This window comes from Gobio gobio (genome assembly GCF_949357685.1).
Source record: "Gobio gobio genome assembly, chromosome: 22".
In the NCBI taxonomy this organism is placed as follows: Eukaryota; Metazoa; Chordata; class Actinopteri; order Cypriniformes; family Gobionidae; genus Gobio; species Gobio gobio.
Genome location: NC_137118.1, coordinates 26,860,026 through 26,879,920, shown reverse-complemented (window position 1 = coordinate 26,879,920; position 19,895 = coordinate 26,860,026). Strand labels below are relative to the sequence as shown.

Below are 19,895 nucleotides of genomic sequence, written 5' to 3'. Positions count from 1 at the left end.
GTTGCTGTGGGTCATAATGCACTGGATATGGACAAAAGCAGTTTTTTTTTCAGACATTTATTTCACGACATCCATGGTTTGTCTTTCTGCAGTAGCTCAGGCATGGATTTGATCACAGTGAATAGGTTTCTCATGAAGTAGTAGGCAAACATTAGTAGCAATTTATCTGTGTAATTTTAGTATCTTGACCAAGCTGAAAGGCACTTGCCTGAAGCACTTGTGCAGTTTTCCAACCCGGTTCAACCCATGCTTCCTTCAGTCCCTTGTAACAAGAACCTGTAACAATGTAATCTATTCATCTGATATAACCCCTTTAAAGTGTTTATTGTCGATTGGTGTTGAGACTCTGGATCAACCTTACATCGGCTGTACACACGTTATTGCGGTGCAATGTGGGATAGAATGAGCGCACTCAAGAACGTCCACTATGGTTTTGGACACCACTACAAATGGCTGTCCCTTCAAATAGTCGATTTTGGATTCAGCCCTTGTCTTGAGTCTCTAAGCTGATGAGTTGATGTGCCTCCAGGAACAAGGTTGGAAAACACTGCTCTATGACATTGTTGTGAAAACAAAATTCTCTTTGGAAGCTTTATTTGTAACTGTGTGTTTGTTACTTTCGGTGTGTGCAGCGATTCATCCTGTCTGCTATTGGTCAGCTTTGTATTTCTGTCAGTCCATCAGTCTTCTGTGTTCTGCTTTGCTCAGTTTTGACTCCTGCCTGTGCAGAGGTTCAAAGTTTGACATGCTCCTGTTAACCTGTCTGTCCACCCTCTCTGGTTACCATTTTAGACTGTTTGTTGGATTTTCCCTTTGGGATTACTCCTTGGTTGACTTTTTACCAGTTTTACTTATCCTGCCAATCCCTGTCAGAATCGAGATTGAGTTCTCGCTGTGCCCTGCTAGCCAATAATTCTAATAATTAAATGTTAAATACATTTTTTTTTATGCATTTAATCTACCTTTTATATTTAATTTACCAATGTCTTGCTGCTGACCTTTGATGATAAAAATGACTAGATTTTTAGTTTTTATTGGTAAAACTTTTTTCTCCTGCATCCTTTTCTTCCATTATCCAGAATGGAGCTGCGCCCTCTACTGTTCATGCGTGAATTTGCATTTTTACCTGGGGCTTATTATTTAAATTTTGGTATGAAGAGGTCTTTACAAAAATATTATTTTTTTTGTTATAAAACAAAAACAAGCCCAGCCCAGCCCAGGTGAGAAAAAGTAACGCAAAAGTAACGTAACGCATTACTTTTCTTAAAAAGTAACTAAGTAATTCAAACTCAATTAGTTACTTTTTAAGGGAGTAACGCAATATTGTAATGCATTACTTTTCAAAGTAAGTTTCCCCAACACTGGTGACACGGATCTAATAAACTAGGTTACGACATGTATGACTGTACAATGATGACACCTATTGAATCATAGGCTACGACGCAAGTTAGTACAGAAGAATAAAACGTCAGCCTGCGCTAGTGGAAAACAAATAGAGTAAGATGAATCGTGCTTTGGCAATTGTGTTTTTTGTGTACTGAAAAAAATATTATGTTGTACAAGCAAGACCTCTTTTGCCACCACGATACAAGATTTTCTTCCTTATTGGAATCCCACATACCGGTATTCCTTTCATTCTTTTCGCCTCCATGGTATTTAAGTTTTAGCGCCATATTGCGTTGAATAATACATTTTATGTTGCATTTTTATTAGATAGTCAGTAGACGTAAGCCATAGCAGAAAACACTGTGAGATGATCGTGCTAAATTTCTGACACTGTCAGAAAATGTTTGCAGACTCTCTTTGGTCACAAGACCAAAGACAGTCTTTGAATCTCTCTCACTGTATGACGTAGGATCTTTCGTCTAGGACAGCCCAAATGTTACAATGTATAATGGGCTTTAAAGGACACACAAATGAAAGTTGTCTGAGTTTGGTTTGTTTATGTGTCCTTTTATGAGTTGATTAAGCTTTGTTATGGCAGAAGTCCATCAAGGTTTGACATTAAATAACTTGCCAAAAAAAAAAAAAAAAGTTTTGCAATGGCTGGTTGACTTTATGATATTGGAGAGAGTTGCATTAAACTATCCTCAGGATACAAAATTATCAAAGTTCTTTTGTTTTCTCAAAAATTTAAGTATAGAGGTGATTTATAGCTTCTATCCTTCAACAGAAACCTGGGGGTCTGAGTTCTTGAGGTGTTGTGGTGTGAACAACAAGTGGTCTGATGCCTACTAATTCATTGTGAACACCAAAAGAACTGAGGTATATTGTATCTGGTTACCTTTCTGGTTAACTTTAACGAAACTGGGTTTGGTTCATTTAAAGAGTATTAAATGTGACACCACACTTTAAGTGGAAAACAAATGAGTCTTGAGTAAGGATCCACCACCTTGACTGTTTGGCAAGGTGTCATGACCAATTTGACAAATTTGTGCTCCTTTATTTGACTTTGGAACACACATTTCCCAACCCTAATCAAACACACCTGATTCAATTCCTCATTACGTTAATAGAGTATCAAAGACCTGAACTGGGTGTGTTTGATGAGGAAACATTTTCAAGTTCCTCCTTTCTGGTTTCCCAACACATTGAATGTGCCATCACTCACTCTTTTGGAGGTCACCAAATCTTTAAACCGATGACTAATAAGAATTGCATGTTTGGAAACATTCAACTTTTTTTCACCCCATCCACAAAAAAATCCACTTCCTTGTTGGCACTTCTTATACCCTTATATATATACTAAGGAAATGCCATTCTTGAACAAAAACTGTTTTTATTTAAGAAAGCAAATATTGCACTTAAAATAAACTATAACAGTTATAACAATTGTACATTAGTGGATAATTCTAAATGCTTTCTATCATTTCATTTATTTTCTTTCAACACAAACTCACTAAACAATGTTAATCGGGTTTAGAGGCCCATTGCAACCCGTTTAATTCTCTTCACACTACTGATTAGAAGAGAAGGAAAGAGGAGAAAAAAGTTTTAAAGTACTCCTCTGGGAAAGGTACATTTCTCTTTCGGCTGCTCCCATTTGAGACTCATTTTAGACTGGATGAAATCCAGTGCAATAAATGGTTACACTTTATTTCGATGGTCCACTTTAGACATTCTACTAACTATAAGTAACTTTGTAACTATGTCAACTAACTCTCATTAGAGTATTAGTAGACTATAGTAGATTGTTAGTAGACTGTTAGGTTCGGGTTAGAATAAATTGACGTAGTTGCAAAGTTACTCATAGTCAGAACTACATTCTAGTCATTTTACATCTTTACAGTCCTTTTACATTCTAGTAAGTACTAGAATCAGGCTGGATCTAGATAAGAAGATGAATCTGCACCTAGACACGACAAAGCAACCCTGAAGTGTCAGCCAGATCCAGGCTGGATCCAGATAAGATAAAGAACCTGCTTCTAGACAAGACAAAGCAGCCCTGAAGTGTCAGCAGAGATTGTGTCAACTACTATCTTCTGTGAAGGCCTCATCAACACAACGTTTTTTTCCCTCTGTACAAATGAAAACTTTATCAAAATGATTCCTGTTTAAACAGATCTGTGGGAACGACTAAAAGTGCTGTATTCTGCATGGCAAACAAGTAATTGGCGGTCACTTTGTAAAGAAAGACTATGCGCATTCAAACGCGCATGCCTATAGACTAAACGGTGTTGTGTAAGCAGCCCCTAAGTTAATAACTAATGATTTTTACAACGGAATTTAATCAATCAAAAACTTACTTAAGCTGGACAATTACTTTTCTTTCTAGAGCAGCTGCACAGCCAAAACAATCTTTGTTGCATTAATTTCCTATTATCACTGCAAAGCTGCTTTGAAACAATCTGTATTGTTAAAAGCATTATATAAATGGTGACTTCTTAAAGTATCGAAAATAAAGTGTCACCCAATAATTTGATAAATAATCAGATATTGTTTATTAAATTGGGTGACTTTTTTTTCATTGACATTTTTTTTTTGTATGTTGGACTTCCACAATGTGAAAAGACAAATACAGCAAAGCAAATTTAAGCATATTATAAAATCTGTGATTTACTCTTAACATATCAATGATGTATCATTTTTGCTTTGCAAAGGAATTCTGGTTTCTTTGACAAAATATAAGAAAAATCCAAGTGCTATCTGCATGATTAAAAGACAGCCTTCTAAAGAGTTTGAAAAAGCTATTGGAAAAAAGCTCAAAAACAATAACAGTAATATATTCTGATAAAAAAGGAGCAGCAGATTAATCCAAAATCAGAAAAAAATTGTTTTCAAGTTTGTTTTAAGTAAAAAGAGCCACATCTGTGCTTAAAAAGAATTAGCCACTCAGTTTGAGCTCATTCACACTGAACTTTGATCAAGGAAGGAGGGAGAGATGTATTTTATGAGAGTGAAAGATTTGGTTACACTCTAACTCTGAGAGAGAGAGAGAGAGAGAGAGAGAGAGAGAGAGAGAGAGAGAGAGAGAGAGAGAGAGAGAGAGAGAGAGAGAGAGAGAGAGAGAGAGAGAGAGATGTCCTGGCACCTTGACCAGCCTGAGCATTGTGATTGGTTTATTCCGTGAAGCCCGGCCCCAGACTCCTGAGTCACTTCAGCACAGGCTGAGATGGGATCTGTGTGTGAATGAGAACGGATCTGTGAACTGCAGAGGTTATCATGCTGCTGCATATGTTCCTCGTTCTTCATCTTCAGGTGCTCGTCATAACATCTTCATCCTCCTATGAGGAAGATGGGAGCAGCGAGAGGGATGACGAACACAGTAAAGGTGAGTACATCAGCATGTGAGCGTAAAATCAGTTATGCATCCATCAGTGTAATTGTGTATTGTGAATAGTCCAACCTAAATTCTGCTGTTTAAGTTTGTTGCACTCTAGAAGAGCTAAAACATGCATTCATTAAAAAATGAATTAAAATTCATCACAGAAAAATCATGCACACAGTAGCTATTGTTTAGGGAAAAAGTAATGTTCATTATGTGAAATTAGCCAAAAACTGTAAATTATGAAAGTGAGATGATCCTTCTAACTTCATCATGGCTGTTGGTTTTGGGTGGTTACTGGCTTTCATCCATGTGTGCTGCTCTCTGATTTGAACACAACAGGTGCATTCTGGGACACAGACTGATAAAATTTCACCTACATGAGTAATTATCACCTCAACACCAGCATGAACATATAATCTTTTATGTTGTATCTGGAGATCTTTATTGCTTTTTGTTAACCTGCCAATTATCAAGGGAAGGGTTCGATTTACTATAGTATGTTGCTAGTTAATGTTTGATTATTGTTAGCTTATTGTGAAATGGCTATGAAACAAGATGCCATTGATAATGTGTGAATATGAAAAGAGATAGGAAACAGGAAAGTCCTTCTATCACATCAATACAGTAAGAACTGTATTTCTGTATTTGTAGAACTGTATATCTGTCGCGGAACACTGCGTCAGAACACTGCAAACATTTAAATTACTCCAAAAAAAAAAAAGATTCAATTAGCAGTAATGAAGAGAGAAAATGTCATCCTCCTAACCTTTCTTGCTGTGAGTTTTGTGAGTGTCAATGTAAGACATTCATCACATATTCCTGGAAGATGATGGTGCTCATGAGCTGTTTGTGGTTTCTTGTGGTTGGAGAGCGTTTGGTCTACGTGCCGCTCAGAGTGTACCAGTGTCTCCAACTCATTGCTTCCCGTAGAGACATTCTGACACAAACCTGAGGAACTAGAAACATCAAAAATAAGTAGGATATTTTTGTGCTTGATCCCATGCAAAATTGGCTAACTGCTATAATCTCTGTAAGTGTAAGTGTGCGTAAACATGTGCATGGGAAAGAATGTCTGGTCACATGAATGAAATCTCCGTCGTATTAAATCTGCGCCAGTGTTTCAGGAGTTAGTCAGGAAATAAGTCATCTGTACAAATAACGCAAAAACTGACAATTCTGAATACAGAAAATTGTACATATAGGAAATGGGAAAAAACTAACTAAAGGAGATGCCACATTAATAATAAAGAACTTAAATTTAGAAAAAATTCACAATTACAAACTTGGATTTACTAAAAGCAATATACTACAGTTGGAAAAGCACTGCTGCAATATCTAGAGCTCCATAGAGACAAAGTTGATGCCTGAATCTGCTAAAAGTCGGCATGAAACGGAAGCTGCAATAGTCTTTTACTTCCCTATAGTGACGTATATCCGAGTGAAATGACTAGAACAAATGTAGGACGGGGCTTGATTTTGTCCGTGAGGAATTGATTGGATGGTTGGATGGTTGTGGTTTGTTATTGGTGGATCTCATTTGAGTGACAGGTCCCGTCTCATCATCAGAGAAGAGATGAGCTGCAAGAGGGAGGGGAAGTTAGTCTGATTTAAGATTACAAGGAACAAGAATTTAAATGGATAAATCATTTATTTAAAAAATACTGCAAAATTCCATAAATATAGGAGTTGTCTATTTTGATTTCATGGCGACTTTAATGTGTCGGTTTCAAAATAAATGACAGCAAATGTCAAACATGGGGAATTAAGAGATTACATGCGATGGGACAGTGATGTTCTGAATTTCAGCATCATGCATCATGCATCATGTTGGGTGGTTCTCTGCAGGGGCGTCGCACCCGTGGGGGGTGTGGGTGTTTTAACACCCACACTTTTCCCGGTGTGAGGGTTCAACACCCACACTTTTTCTGCAGTTTTCCCGCAGTTTTGCACAAACGCTTTAGGGATGCCACAATTCTCATTATAATAGTAAACCGTTCGGTATGGCATTCACGGTTCAATAAGCGCTTGAATTGCGTTGTTTTTGTTGTTTTGTTTTTGCAGTGTGTCTGTGAGTCTACGCGCTGATATGAGCAAATATCCAATCACTATACACAGTGCTAGACACGCTTGCAATGCTGGTGTCAGAGAGTTATACTCACGGAACTATAGTTATTCACAATTCCGAAAGTTCATTATTTGCATGCGTTTTAAAGCCTTGCCGGTTATTCGCGTGCTTATGCATCGTTTTAATGCGCAGAGCGCGCACTAAAATCCTGTCAAACACTTGATTATTGGACTAAGTAGTCTTACTGTGCTAATAGTGTCAAATACACACAAGGTTAACATAAACACATTCGGTTATGTGTAAAGTGAAAGTAAATTCGCGTGTGTCATATATTAGATGCACTTAATTGACAGGAGCGCAGCCCTTAAAGGGACAGTTAGCCTCTACAATTATGTAATTATTTACTCATCTAATGTTGTTCCAAACCTGTATTAATTTCTTCTGTTGAACACAGACGGTTGATGGTAGCCATTGACTTCCATATTATTTCCTACTATGGGGACTTTAATGTTAATAAAACTACAAAAGACATAGAAAAGCACTCTCTGTTCTTGACTGAAAAACATTAATATAGCTTTAATAAGAATCAATGTATATTTTATAGTGAAGTTTATGTAGTGTTTTATTTTTACATCTATTCATTAAATTTCATACTTAAATGCTGCTGTAAAGCTCTGAGCTGCCAGTGTAAATCTTTATATATTTATTTTATATTATACTATACACTAGGAATGTGTACAAGGTTTTTTTAAGTAAAGTTTTAAGTTTTTAGTAAGGTTTTTTCAAGTCTTTTAAGCATTTTTTTTCTCCTTAACCTCTTTCTGTTCCCGTCGCCTAAGAATAGAATAGCAAAAAACTGATGTGACTAGCCATCAGAACCCAACCGAACACTGTGGTTAAAAAAAAACAGAGGTATGTATACAGGGAGTGCAGAATTATTAGGCACGTTGATTTTCTGATCATATTTTTTTTCCAGGCACATTTGACCAATTCCAAACCACAGTAATCCTAATAACTACTATTGATTTAGTATTTAATAATGTATAAGTGATATATAATTGTTCATGAAGGCTGGAAATGAAAATCACCTTATATTCAGGTGTGCAGAATTATTAGGCATGTTTTCTTTTACAGATAAATTGAGCCAAAAAAGAGATTTAACTCAGACTGAAAAGTCAAAAAGTATTAAAGGCCCATGAGAAGGATGCAATATTAATGCAATACTAGACATTGCAGTTAAGGCATGACCATTGGACAGTGAAATGTTCGTTGGGTCAGCAGGATCTGACAAAAACAGGTGGTGAAGAAAAGACACCTGTTAACTGCAAAAGAATTAAGAATTAAGGTGAAGAATTAAGGGTGAAACCATCAGGAACCCTTTAGTCTCCAGCGCCACCATTTTCCAGAGCTGCAACCTACCTGGAGTCTCCAGAAGTGCAAGGTGTCAGGATCTCAGAGACTTCAGTTAGGTAAAGAATCCTAAAAAATGACCCCCACTAGATAAGAATCACAAGCTGAAGTGTTGTAAAATACATGAAGAAGGAATTCATCTTGGCAGTACGTTTTGGGAGTTCATTTTTAGTCCATCTCTGCAAAACGGACTTCAGGATGGACTAAAATGAACTCCCAAAACGTACTGCCAGATTCTGGAAGATGAATTCTTCAAACAGTAGTACTAGAGGATGTGGTGCTGGTCCTTCAAGAGTCACTCTCAACCTATCTGTCCATAAAGCCTATAAAAAAAACCTTCTTCATGTATTTTACGACACTTCAGCTTGTGATTCTTATCTAGTGGGGGTCATTTTTTAGGATTCTTTACCTAACTGAAGTCTCTGAGATCCTGACACCTTGCACTTCTGGAGACTCCAGGTAGGTTGCAGCTCTGGAAAATGGTGGCGCTGGAGACTAAAGGGTTCCTGATGGTTTCACCCTTAATTCTTCACCTTAATTCTTAATTCTTTTGCAGTTAACAGGTGTCTTTACTTCACCACCTGTTTTTGTCAGATCCTGCTGACCCAACGAACATTTCACTGTCCAATGGTCATGCCTTAACTGCAATGTCTAGTATTGCATTAGTATTGCATCCTTCTCATTGGCCTTTAATACTTTTTGACTTTTCAGTCTGAGTTAAATCTCTTTTTTGGCTCAATTTATCTGTAAAAGAAAACATGCCTAATAATTCTGCACACCTGAATATAAGGTGATTTTCATTTCCAGCCTTCATGAACAATTATATATCACTTATACATTATTAAATACTAAATCAATAGTAGTTATTAGGATTACTGTGGTTTGGAATTGGTCAAATGTGCCTGGAAAAAAAATATGATCAGAAAATCAACGTGCCTAATAATTCTGCACTCCCTGTATATAAGACAAGATATATATATATATTAGTGCTGTCAGTTAAACGCGTTATTAACGACGTTAACGCAAACCTATTTTAACGGCGTCAATTTTTTTATCGCGAGATTAACGTTCTTTTTGGTCTAACAAACTTTGTAGTTTTTTCACATGCTGTTGCAACAACTAGTAACGTTAGAAAAACTACAACACCACTCCGGATGTAGCTAGACCGGAAACAAAACATCAGGCACGCTGCGGCTGCCCGCACTCGTTTGGGCCATTAAAAGAGTAGACGTGGATGGCAAGCGTGAGACGCCGAAATGAGAAACGTATTATGCCATGGTTTAACTCAGGGGTCTTCAACTAAAAGTGCTTGTCTTGAGCGCTGCTTTCTGCTCTGATGGTGCTTTCACACCAGACGCGAATGAAGCGTTTTGCGCGAGTGATTTAAGTCAATGCAAAGACGCAAATAGACATTCTGCGGCGCGGATTAAGCGGCGTGCATGTCGCGTCATTCGCGTCCGGTGTGAACGCACCATCAGTCTCTTCTTCACTGCATGCTTGACCGCGCGTCTGGGTCTGAACGTAGTAACTGAGCATTGCAACGTTAACTGTTTCATTACGTCAAAAGGCTTCGCGGTCCGGAGTCCACTAGTTGGCGACCCCTGGTTTAACTGCACTATAGGCGGAGTCCTAGTTTACCTTGCATGTGCACTTTGTAATTTTATTTTGTATCACCCTGTTTTGATCCCTTAGAAAGGGCTGTTGAAGGGGCTGTTTGTGCAACAAAGTATTTGTTTCACCCTTTTATTGATGGGCAGTGTTACATTGTGTGAGATTATTTGCTCCAAGTGAGAATGTTGGTGTGAAATCGAACACTAAAGTATGCCAATGTTGTTTTCAATAAAACAAACATTTGAACAAAGCAAGCCGATCCACTTTTCTATGTTGATAAGATCATTAAAATAAGAAAAAATAATGGGACAAAAAGAAATCAAGGGACATTTAGAATAAATAAAAATGTGCGATTAATTGTGATTAATTGTGAGTTAACTATGACATTAATGCGATTAATCGCGATTAAATATTTTAATCGTTTGACAGCACTAATATATATATATTTTAACCACAGTGTTAAAAAAAATATACATATAAGACAAGATTGTATCTTGTATGTTATACCTTTTGTACCCTTCTGTCATTGTATTCATCGTTTTTATTGTTAACAAACAAACCACTTCCATCCCCCACACTTTTGAAAAGCTTGCTACGCCTCTGGTTCTCTGCCTCGGTTTTGAGCATTTAATGCACAAATAGCCATGGATTTGCCCTTGTAGAGCTCACAGGAGTTTGGTCTGGTGCTGCAACAATTGCGGGCGTTAAAATGACCACAAAGCACACTGCACTTAAAGTCATTATTATGACTCTTGAGCAATTAACTATGATGATCTGAGTTTTGAAACGCTCAGCTGTGTGGCCTTTTCTTGCAGTGGCCTGAGCCTTGAATTTTGCTGTGTTTTATGCATATCAGGTTCAGCGGTCATCTTAGCATCAGGCGTCTGTACTGGAGCACATAATGCTCACATTGACTGCACTGAATGAAGGCGGGATTGTGTGTGTGTGCTGATGTGTGTGAATAAGGAAAAGATACTGTCTTTCTCAATCCTGCTCATTCACTCAGAATGACCAAACCTGTTCTCACAGTTTTTCTTCTACTGGCTTTTGAGGAAGGTTTATTTGTTCATCTCTCAATCATCATTGTATTCCATTGCATTATATGTTTGAAACTACAGAGCTTTGATAATCAAACTAAGCATTTAAATATCATACTTAAATTATTGGCAGATAAAGAGCGACAACTGATATTTATATGCATTCTATGTAAGTATCTGCAACAATATTAAAAAATCTAATTGATTTACTTTACAAACATCAGAATTTCAATATCAACATCTGCAGCAAACTGCATATTGTTTTCTCAGTTTGGGCCGCCGAATAAAGGTGTTTTTTTCCCTCGAGTATGAGCTCCATATAACACTATATCATAAAAGTCTGATGTATCAAATATGATACTCAACAAAAAACACATATGCATTTTTTTAAATAGATTTTTAAAAAATATTTAGTCTAAAGATTAATTAAAAAAGACCATTTCAAAAACTTTTGATTTGTCTTACTATTATTTTTTATGTCAGGTTTTACAGGGTTAAACTTGGCAAACATATTTATGAATATTTTGATGACACCTAATTACCTTAAAACAAATCCTACAGTCGTTGCTATAACTTAAAAGCATTATAACTCTGCAACCCTGATTGAGGAAGTTTAAATTTAACATGTAGACTATAAGTTTCACATATTTGCTATATACAGGTGCATCTCAATAAATTAGAATGTTGTAGAAACGTTAATTTATTTCAGTAATTCAACTTAAAAGGTGAAACTAATATATTATATAGACTCATTGCATGCAAAGTGAGATATTTCAAGCTTTTATTTGTTATAATTTTGACGATTATGGCTTACAGCTTATGAAACCTCCAAAATCAAAGTCTCAGAAAATTTGAATATTACATGAAATCAATAAAAAAAAATTAAATAAAAAGGATTTTAAATACAGAAATGTCAGCCCTCTGAAAAGTATAATCATGCATTTGTACTCAGTACGTTGTTAGTGCCCCTTTTGCATGAATTACTTTCTTAATGCGGCATGGCATGCATGGATGCTATCAGCCTGTTGCACTGCTGAGGTGTTATGGAAGACCAATGCTTCAATAGCGGCCTTCAGCTCTTCTGCATTGTTCGGTCTCATGTCTCTCATCTTTCTCTTGGCAATGCCCCATAGATTCTCTATGGGGTTCAGGTCAGGGGAGTTTGCTGGCCAATCAAGCACAGTAATCCCATGGTCACTGAACCAGGTTTTGGTACTTTTTTGCAGTGTGGACAGGTGCCAAGTCCTGCTGGAAAATGAAGTCAGCATCGCCATAAAGCTTGTCTTCTGAAAGAAGAATGAAGTGCTCTAAAATGTCCTGGTAGATCAGATTCCCGCCTAATGTATTGCGGTCACGCATCAAAAAATAATACGCGTGAATCAAAATTTTAAAAACGTGAAAATATAACACACAAAACTGAAAAATCAATGCAAAGTTAACCAGAACGTTCATTTGACTGCTTTAATGGCGAGAAACCCCCCTAAAACGTCTATCATACAAAATAATAGAGTCCTTAGATTATATTCATAACAATACAATAATGTATTTCCTTGCAGACATAGTGATAGAGAATGCATTATATTCGTAGCTCAACAGCATCAACAGTTCGATTGATTGGCTAGAGGATGAGCTGTCAATCTAGAACTAGTGGACCTATATGGTGATGCTAAGACCCGCCCTAATTTACATGAAACTCTACCAGCAACATTTGGAAACGCAAGCGCAGAATGTGGAAGAGCATAGGAGAAAAGAGCAAGGACATACAAAAAATGAAAATAAGAGCAGAAAACATGGTTTTGTGAGCGATTCAGATAATTTTGACTTCATGATTCCGTTTTGAGCAATATAATTTTAAACTTGTTTAAATATTTGATTTACGCTTATTATTTTTATTTCCCTGACTGCGTTGTTTTGGCCTGGTCTTACCAGACTCTCATACATTTCATTTGTACAGAGAGTCTGGCCACTCTCCATTGACAAGCGTTTACTTCCTTGAAGGCGGGTACTCAGTTGAAGTTTAAAACTATTGGATCTGCCAAGAGCCACTCTGGATCTTCCATAACCAATCACTAATGTTTGGTTGTGACATATGTCATGTGCCGTTCGCCTTTTGTTTCTCACATGGAAGTCCGTAAAAATAAATGTGCATGTCACCTCAGTGATAAAACCTAAAACTTGTGCATTCGGATTGTGATTTATTCACGGTGGAGGGGAGAGTTTTGTGATCGGTGCTGTAAATAAAATGTCATATGCTTGGTATGATAAGAATAAATGCTGCCGTAAATAACAGCCCAATTCAAATGTTTACGTGCTTTTCTTCTTTTTATTTTTTGAGTGGTGATGAAATATATTGCTCTTGTAAATACTTGCCAGCATTTAAAGAAATACAAGTCTATAAATGCATCCAAATTACAGCGAAGCACAACCACACGGTGCTCTGCAGTGGTCAAAAAGGATATAAACAGTGAATTTTGAAGTGATATATTATTGAAAACTCAGAGAAGTGGATTCGGACAGCAGTTGAATTACCACACGACCTTGGTGTTTGTCAAAAGCAGTAGGTAATTCGGCCGGGATTTTTACACGGGTGGTGGGAGACGGACGGCAATAAAATCACCACTGTAAAGGAAGACAATACCTTACGACCCCACGAGAAACAATTACCGTCTGAATAAGGCTTCAGCTAACTCCTTCACCACTAACGGAGCGAGCTGGAAAATCAAACTTTTCCCAAACCCCGTGGGGAGGAGGGCCACAACATCATGGCCACCAACAAAACTCAGCAAAGATTGTTCTTGCTCCGGCTTTAACTTCTGAATATTCGGCAACGGTGCCACAATGGAATGAATGGCTTCGCTTGCATCTTTCTCCGCCGCCATTACTGAACTACAACTCAAACTAGCGCATGACATCAACGTCATCGTCTCAGCCACTCCCTCTGTTCGCTGATTGGACCGGTTAAAATTTGATCGGAGAAAACCTAAGAATATACCGCAGTCCCAGACGTAGTACTGAAGGAAAATGAAAATTGAGCGAAAGTATGTAGGAGGGCGGAGCCAGGCTAGCTTTGTTTGTGATTCTGGTTAACTTTGCATTGATTTTTTAGTTTTGTGCGTTATATTTTCACGTGTTTTTAAAATTTGGATTCACGCTTATTATTTTTTGATGCGTGACCGCAATACATTAGGCGGGAATCTGATCCCATAGGTGCGTTGACTCTGGACTTAATAAAGCACAGTGGACCAACACCAGCCGGACTGTCAAGTCAGCAGTCTTCCCCATGATTTGGATTCTACTGAACCAGACTGAGAGACCATTTAAAGGCTCAGGAACCCTTTGCAGATGTGTTTGATTAATTAGCTGATTAGAGTGTGACACTTTGAGCCTACAATACTGAACCATTTCACAATATTCTGTGATTTTGATTTTGGTGGTTTCATAAGCTGTAAGCCATAATCATCAAAATTATAACAAATAAAGGCTTGAAATATCTCACTTTGCATGTAATGAGTATATATAATATATAAGTTTCACCGTTTAAGTATTACTGAAATAAATGAACTTTTCCACGACATTCTAATTTATTGAGATGCACATGTACATGAAGGGTGTCTACATGGCACTGTGTAAAGTGTCTACAAGGAAGCGTATTTAATATTTAGTATTTAGTGTTTAAGGAATGAATTTACGGACATGTTTTTCACCTATACTCTGCTCTAGTGTTGTATATAGGTAACTTTTTTATTCATATGTAATTGTAGTACTATGAACAATTTTTAATGATGAAAAATATATACATGGATCAGGCATAACATTATTCAGTTGAAGTTAATAACACTGATTGTCTCTTCATCACAGCACCTGTTAGTTAGGCAGCAAGTGAACATTTTGTCCTCAAAGTTGATGTGTTAGAAGCAGGAAAAATGGGCAAGCGTAAGGATTTGAGCTAGTTTGACAAGGGCCAAATTGTGATGGCTAGATGACTGGGTCAGAGCATCTCCAGAACTGCAGCTCTTGTGGGGTGTTCCCAGTCTTCTACAGTGGTCAGAATCTATCAAAAGTGGTCCAAGCAAGGAACAGTGGTGAACCAGCGACTGGGTCATGGGCAGACAAGGTTCATTGATGCATGTGAGGAGCGAAGGCTGGCCCGTGTGGTCCGATCAAACAGACGCGCTACTGTAGCTCAAATTGCTCAATAATTTAATGATGATTCTGATAGAAAGGTGTCAGATAGAAAGGTGTACCCAATGCATTGCAGTTTGTTGCGTACGGGGCGGCATAGATGCAGACCAGTCAGGGTGTCCATGCTGACCCCTGTCCACTGCCAAAAGCGCCAACAGGGGGCACATGAGCATCAGAACTGGACCACGGAGCAATGGAAGACGGTGGCCTGGTCTGCGGTGCTCACCTGGGGAACAAATGGCACCAGGATGCACTATAAGAAGGCAAGCCTGCGGAGGCAGTGTGATGCTTTGGGCAATGTTCTGCTGGGAAACCTTGGGTCCTGCCATCCATGTGAATGTTACTTTGACACGTAGCACCTAAGCATTGTCACAGACCATGTATTCCCTTTCATGGAAACGGTATTCTCTGGTGGCTGTGGCTCTTTCAGCAGGATAGTGGGCCCTGCCACAAAGCAAAAATGGTTCAGGAATGGTTTGAGGAGCACAAGAAGTTTGAGGTGTTGACTTGGCCTCCAAATTCAATCCAATCGAGCATCTGTGGGATGTGCTGAACAAACAAGTAGGCCCCACCTCGCAACTTACAGGACTTAAGGGATCTGCTGCTAATATCTTGGTGCCAGATAGCACAGCACACCTTCAGGGGTCTAGTGGAGTCCATGCCTCGACAGGTCAAAGCTGTTTTGGCTGCAAAAGGGAGACCAACACAATATTGATCGGTGTATACCTGATAGGTGTATATCAAACTAAGCATTTAAAAATCATCTTAATTAGACGTACTATTGGCAGATATGTATACACTACCCACCAACCCCCCATTTAAAAGAGTCAAGCTATTCAAGAAAGTCTTTCTTTCCTGATATAATCTCTTTCCATTCTTCACAGGTTCTCCTCATCAGCACCAATGGGGTTACCATGGTAAATATATACATACTATAAATACCCACAATTACTTTTAAGAGTTTTCCTTACAGTTTCGTACCGAGCTGAATTTCTTACTAGCTAAGTTAGTAAGTTAGCTCTAGTCACAGTACTTTCATGAGTCATGACCTAGTAACACTGTAATATATAATAGGCTACTGTGAATGAAAGGAATCGTCATTTATATTATTTGGTTTAGAAATTTTGCAGCACTTATTTAATTAGAAAAAAGAGTAGATTAGACTAGATTCTCATCTCAAGTCATTTCATAACAAATTACAGGGCATTCATAAGTTTGTCATGCTATTAGCAGCCACTGTTCACTCTAAACCTAAATTGTGTCACACACGTTGCACTGCCATTGGTCTATATGTGTTGTCATTGTGGGAGACTGGATGAGAGAAAAAAAGGTCCCTCCAGCTCATGCCCACACTGTCTTTGAAGCTCATGTTTTCAAATGAACCTGTCAAACAACTTGCGGATCATGAAAATGACCCCAGCAGTCTAAAACGGTTGTAACATTAAATGTAGCCTAACTAAAATAAAATTATTCAATAGGAACTAAACCAAACACAACACCTCTTATCACTTTTATCAACAAAATATCTTAAAAAATAAGCAGTGAAAACAAGTGAAAACAAAACGACATAGTAGGGTTCCAGAAAAATTTGTTTAATTCTTTTGAAGATTAATTGCAGTATTTTTTACTCTGAGTACTTTAAGCACACCAAAGCTTTTCAGTTAATTATTTTCTGCGTTTCTGTTGAATGTGAGCACTTTAGGCAAGGTGTTAAGGTTAAGCTTGCAGTACTCGAGTTCTTAGCATTATATTATGCCAGAACTTTACTGTTTGCTGCTTTTATTTATGTTGCTTTGTCCCTTGTCACTTTCAGTTATTCAACTGGTTTAATGTTTGTAGACCTATTTGTTGAACATAACAGGATTTAGTCTGGTAGCATTGTGCCACTTTATTCATTTGTAGAGTGAATGATAAGCATTTTAAGTGTGGAAATGTATAACCACCGAGTCACCCATAAAGCAAACGAAAGATCAATATCCCATAGTCAGTGTATTGTACTAACTGAAACATTAACGAGAATGCCATTGATTAGCCCCCCGGCTGGCCACTTTAAACAATTGGTCTTTGCAAAGAAATGCAACAGTATCCTGAAGCTTTATTGATTACTAGTGCTTTTTGTATTTAGTCCCATACATATTAAGAATACTATTTTTCATCAGGTTCTTAACGTTTAAATAAAGTGATTTTGTTAAGGCTGCTGTATGTTATTGATTTTCATTGTCTCAGATCAGGACGCATGGTCATCTGCATTTGAACACTGCAATGGAAAGTCTCAGTCTCCAGTCAACATAGACACTCATAAGGTTTTCTATGAGCCCAAACTCCATCCGATTAAACTGGACGGTTATGATCTCACCGGCTCCCCCGCTCTTACCCTCATCAACAATGGACACACATGTAAGTCAAGGCCCCTTGGCAGTGTGTGATTTTTACATATGATTATAATTCAATTTCTGTTGTTAAATAAACCTAGGCCTTCCTGAACCCCTGGTTTAAACAGACATTAAAATTACACTTATTTTTTTTATATACTGTAATGCTACAGTAAAAGACTGTTGTTAACTTTCAGAAGCTGTAGGGATGCTTTCTACTCACAAAAAGAATGTGAAACATTCAGTTTTTAAATATATTTATATATCATTAAAATGTTTTGTACACACTTAAAGGGTTAGTTCACCCAAAAAGGAAAATTATGTTATTAATTACTCATGTTGCAAAACCATAAGAACTTTGTTCATCTTCGGAAGACAAATGAAGATATTTTTGATGAAATCCGAGAGCTCTCTGACCCCTCCATGGACAGCAATTTCAAGAAACAAACAAAAAAACCACACACACACTTTCAAGGCCCATGAAAAGAAGTAAAGATATTGTTAAAATAGTCCATGTGATTCCAGTGGTTCAACCTTAGTTTTATGAAGTGACGAGAATACTTTTTGATTGCAAAAATAAACAAAAACAAGCAGCATTTAGCGGGGTTCAAGCCTTTAAGGCCTTTAAGCACACAAGCATCAAAAGACATTAAGTTTTATTTAGCAAGATTTTAAACACTGAAATAATAGATGGAAAAGTAAATTTTCAGGCAATATAGGCAATTTACCATAGGAAACATATGGTTTTAAAAGGTTTTTAACAGTTATAGCGCCACCTATGGTCCGAGCTCTATAAAACTTTGCAAGCTTGTTAAGGATCTAATGTCACATATGCCCACCAATTTTCGTGAAGTTTTGAGTTTTCCCTTAGAATATATTAAATGATATGTATATTTCGTGGATGTGTGCAACACCACGTGATTACAGAGCCATAAAACTCATTAGCGCCAACTAGTGGCCGATTTATTTCAAAATTCTTACAGACCTCTAGGGCCATGAGACTTGTCTAATAGGTGCTCAAATTTAATTGGCTGTGGCAGCCATGTTTTTTAAGATACGCCAATGTCCTCATAGACATACTTGGTACCTTGGACCAAGACACTGCATACCAATTTTCAAGTCAATCGGACTAGCGGTCAGGTGGTTAAAGCCATTTTGATGTTTTTTCAAGTTATTGTGCCACCAAGTGTTAAATCGTTCTGATTTTTTTTATCGTGACCAAACACTCAGCCTATACACATGTGTACCAAGTTTGGTGAAGATATCTCATTTTGTTCCTGAGTTATATCCCTTTTAGTAAATAGGCTCCCCCCTGAACGATTATTTTTACGCTCCTTAACAACCGTGAATATAAATTTCGACGTTTTATTGATAATTATTGATAATCTGACTCCAGAGAACATTTTGACACTGGTTTGGTTCCGATCCGGCAAAAAACCTAGGACTAGTTTGCAAAAGTTTTTGTCAAATTTTTTTTTTGACAAAATGCAAAATGGCGGAAAATCTATCATGGCGGAAATGAAATCGGAGATATACGTTTTGTTCGCCATGAACTCACCTTTCCAATGATATAAGACACTTGAGTCTACGACATAGGGTTTAGGAGTTATGAGCCATTTCGCGCTTTTGATTGCTGTAGCGCCACCTATTGGCCAATCGGGTTCATACTCTGACAACATTAGCCTCGATTTTTGTACTACCATCTGATAAAGTTTCAAGTCTCTAGCATTTACGCTTTGGTCTGCACGATCACAGTTTAAATATGATTGAACAATATTAGTTTAGAGGATTAGCCAATGAGTGGTCTTCTGCTGCCATCTGGTGGCAATTTTAGGTAATACGCCATCATATATTTGAAATAAATTAATTTGACAAAATGTAATTGTAAATATTGTAATAGTGACTTTATAATATCTAAATAGGAATTATAGAACATGATAAGTAAATAGTATGACAAAATGACAATTTAAGCCCAGCAGGTGGCAGCAGAGAACCACTCATTGGCTCATTTTCATTTTAAATGTGTTTTTCATTTAATGGGCACATTTTCCAAGTTAATGTCTTCAAACGTGCTTAACTCACATGCACATTTTGTTGGAGATATAGATATTTGAAATAAATGATGGGTAACAAATAGCTTATTCCAGGTTTTCCCCTTTAAAACATATTTTCAGGCATTATTTTAATTGTAATTTAATAATTATTGTAAAAACATTAATCAAATGAACAAATTAATTGATAAACATTGACAAAATGTCATTTGCAACATTTATTATAATGATTTTATAAAGTTTAAATATGCTTAGTAAGCAGAATGAACCAATGAGTGGTCTTCTGCTGCCATCTGGTGGCAATTTTAGGTAATACGTTTTTAACATAATTGTGAATAAATAAATAAATAACAATTTGATTGACAGTATTGGTTCTTGAGGCAAAGTTGTTCAGTATGA

At 37.3% G+C, this 19,895-nt stretch overlaps 1 protein-coding gene across 2 annotated transcripts in view; it reads left to right on the top strand.

The window, feature by feature from the left end:
- Positions 1 to 4,609: 4,609 nt before the first annotated feature.
- The window catches only part of ca9 (carbonic anhydrase IX), a 44,989-nt gene continuing 29,703 nt past the window's right edge, over positions 4,610 to 19,895 (top strand). The window contains exons 1-3 of one of the 2 annotated variants that reach the window (XM_079804381.1): positions 4,610 to 4,771; positions 15,958 to 15,990; positions 17,300 to 17,470. In XM_079804381.1, the coding sequence (XP_079660507.1) occupies positions 4,663 to 4,771; positions 15,958 to 15,990; positions 17,300 to 17,470 (313 nt within the window). In that variant the 5' untranslated portion in view covers positions 4,610 to 4,662. The remainder of the gene's footprint in view (positions 4,772 to 15,957; positions 15,991 to 17,299; positions 17,471 to 19,895) is intronic. The other variant, XM_079804382.1, reaches the window with a different exon arrangement.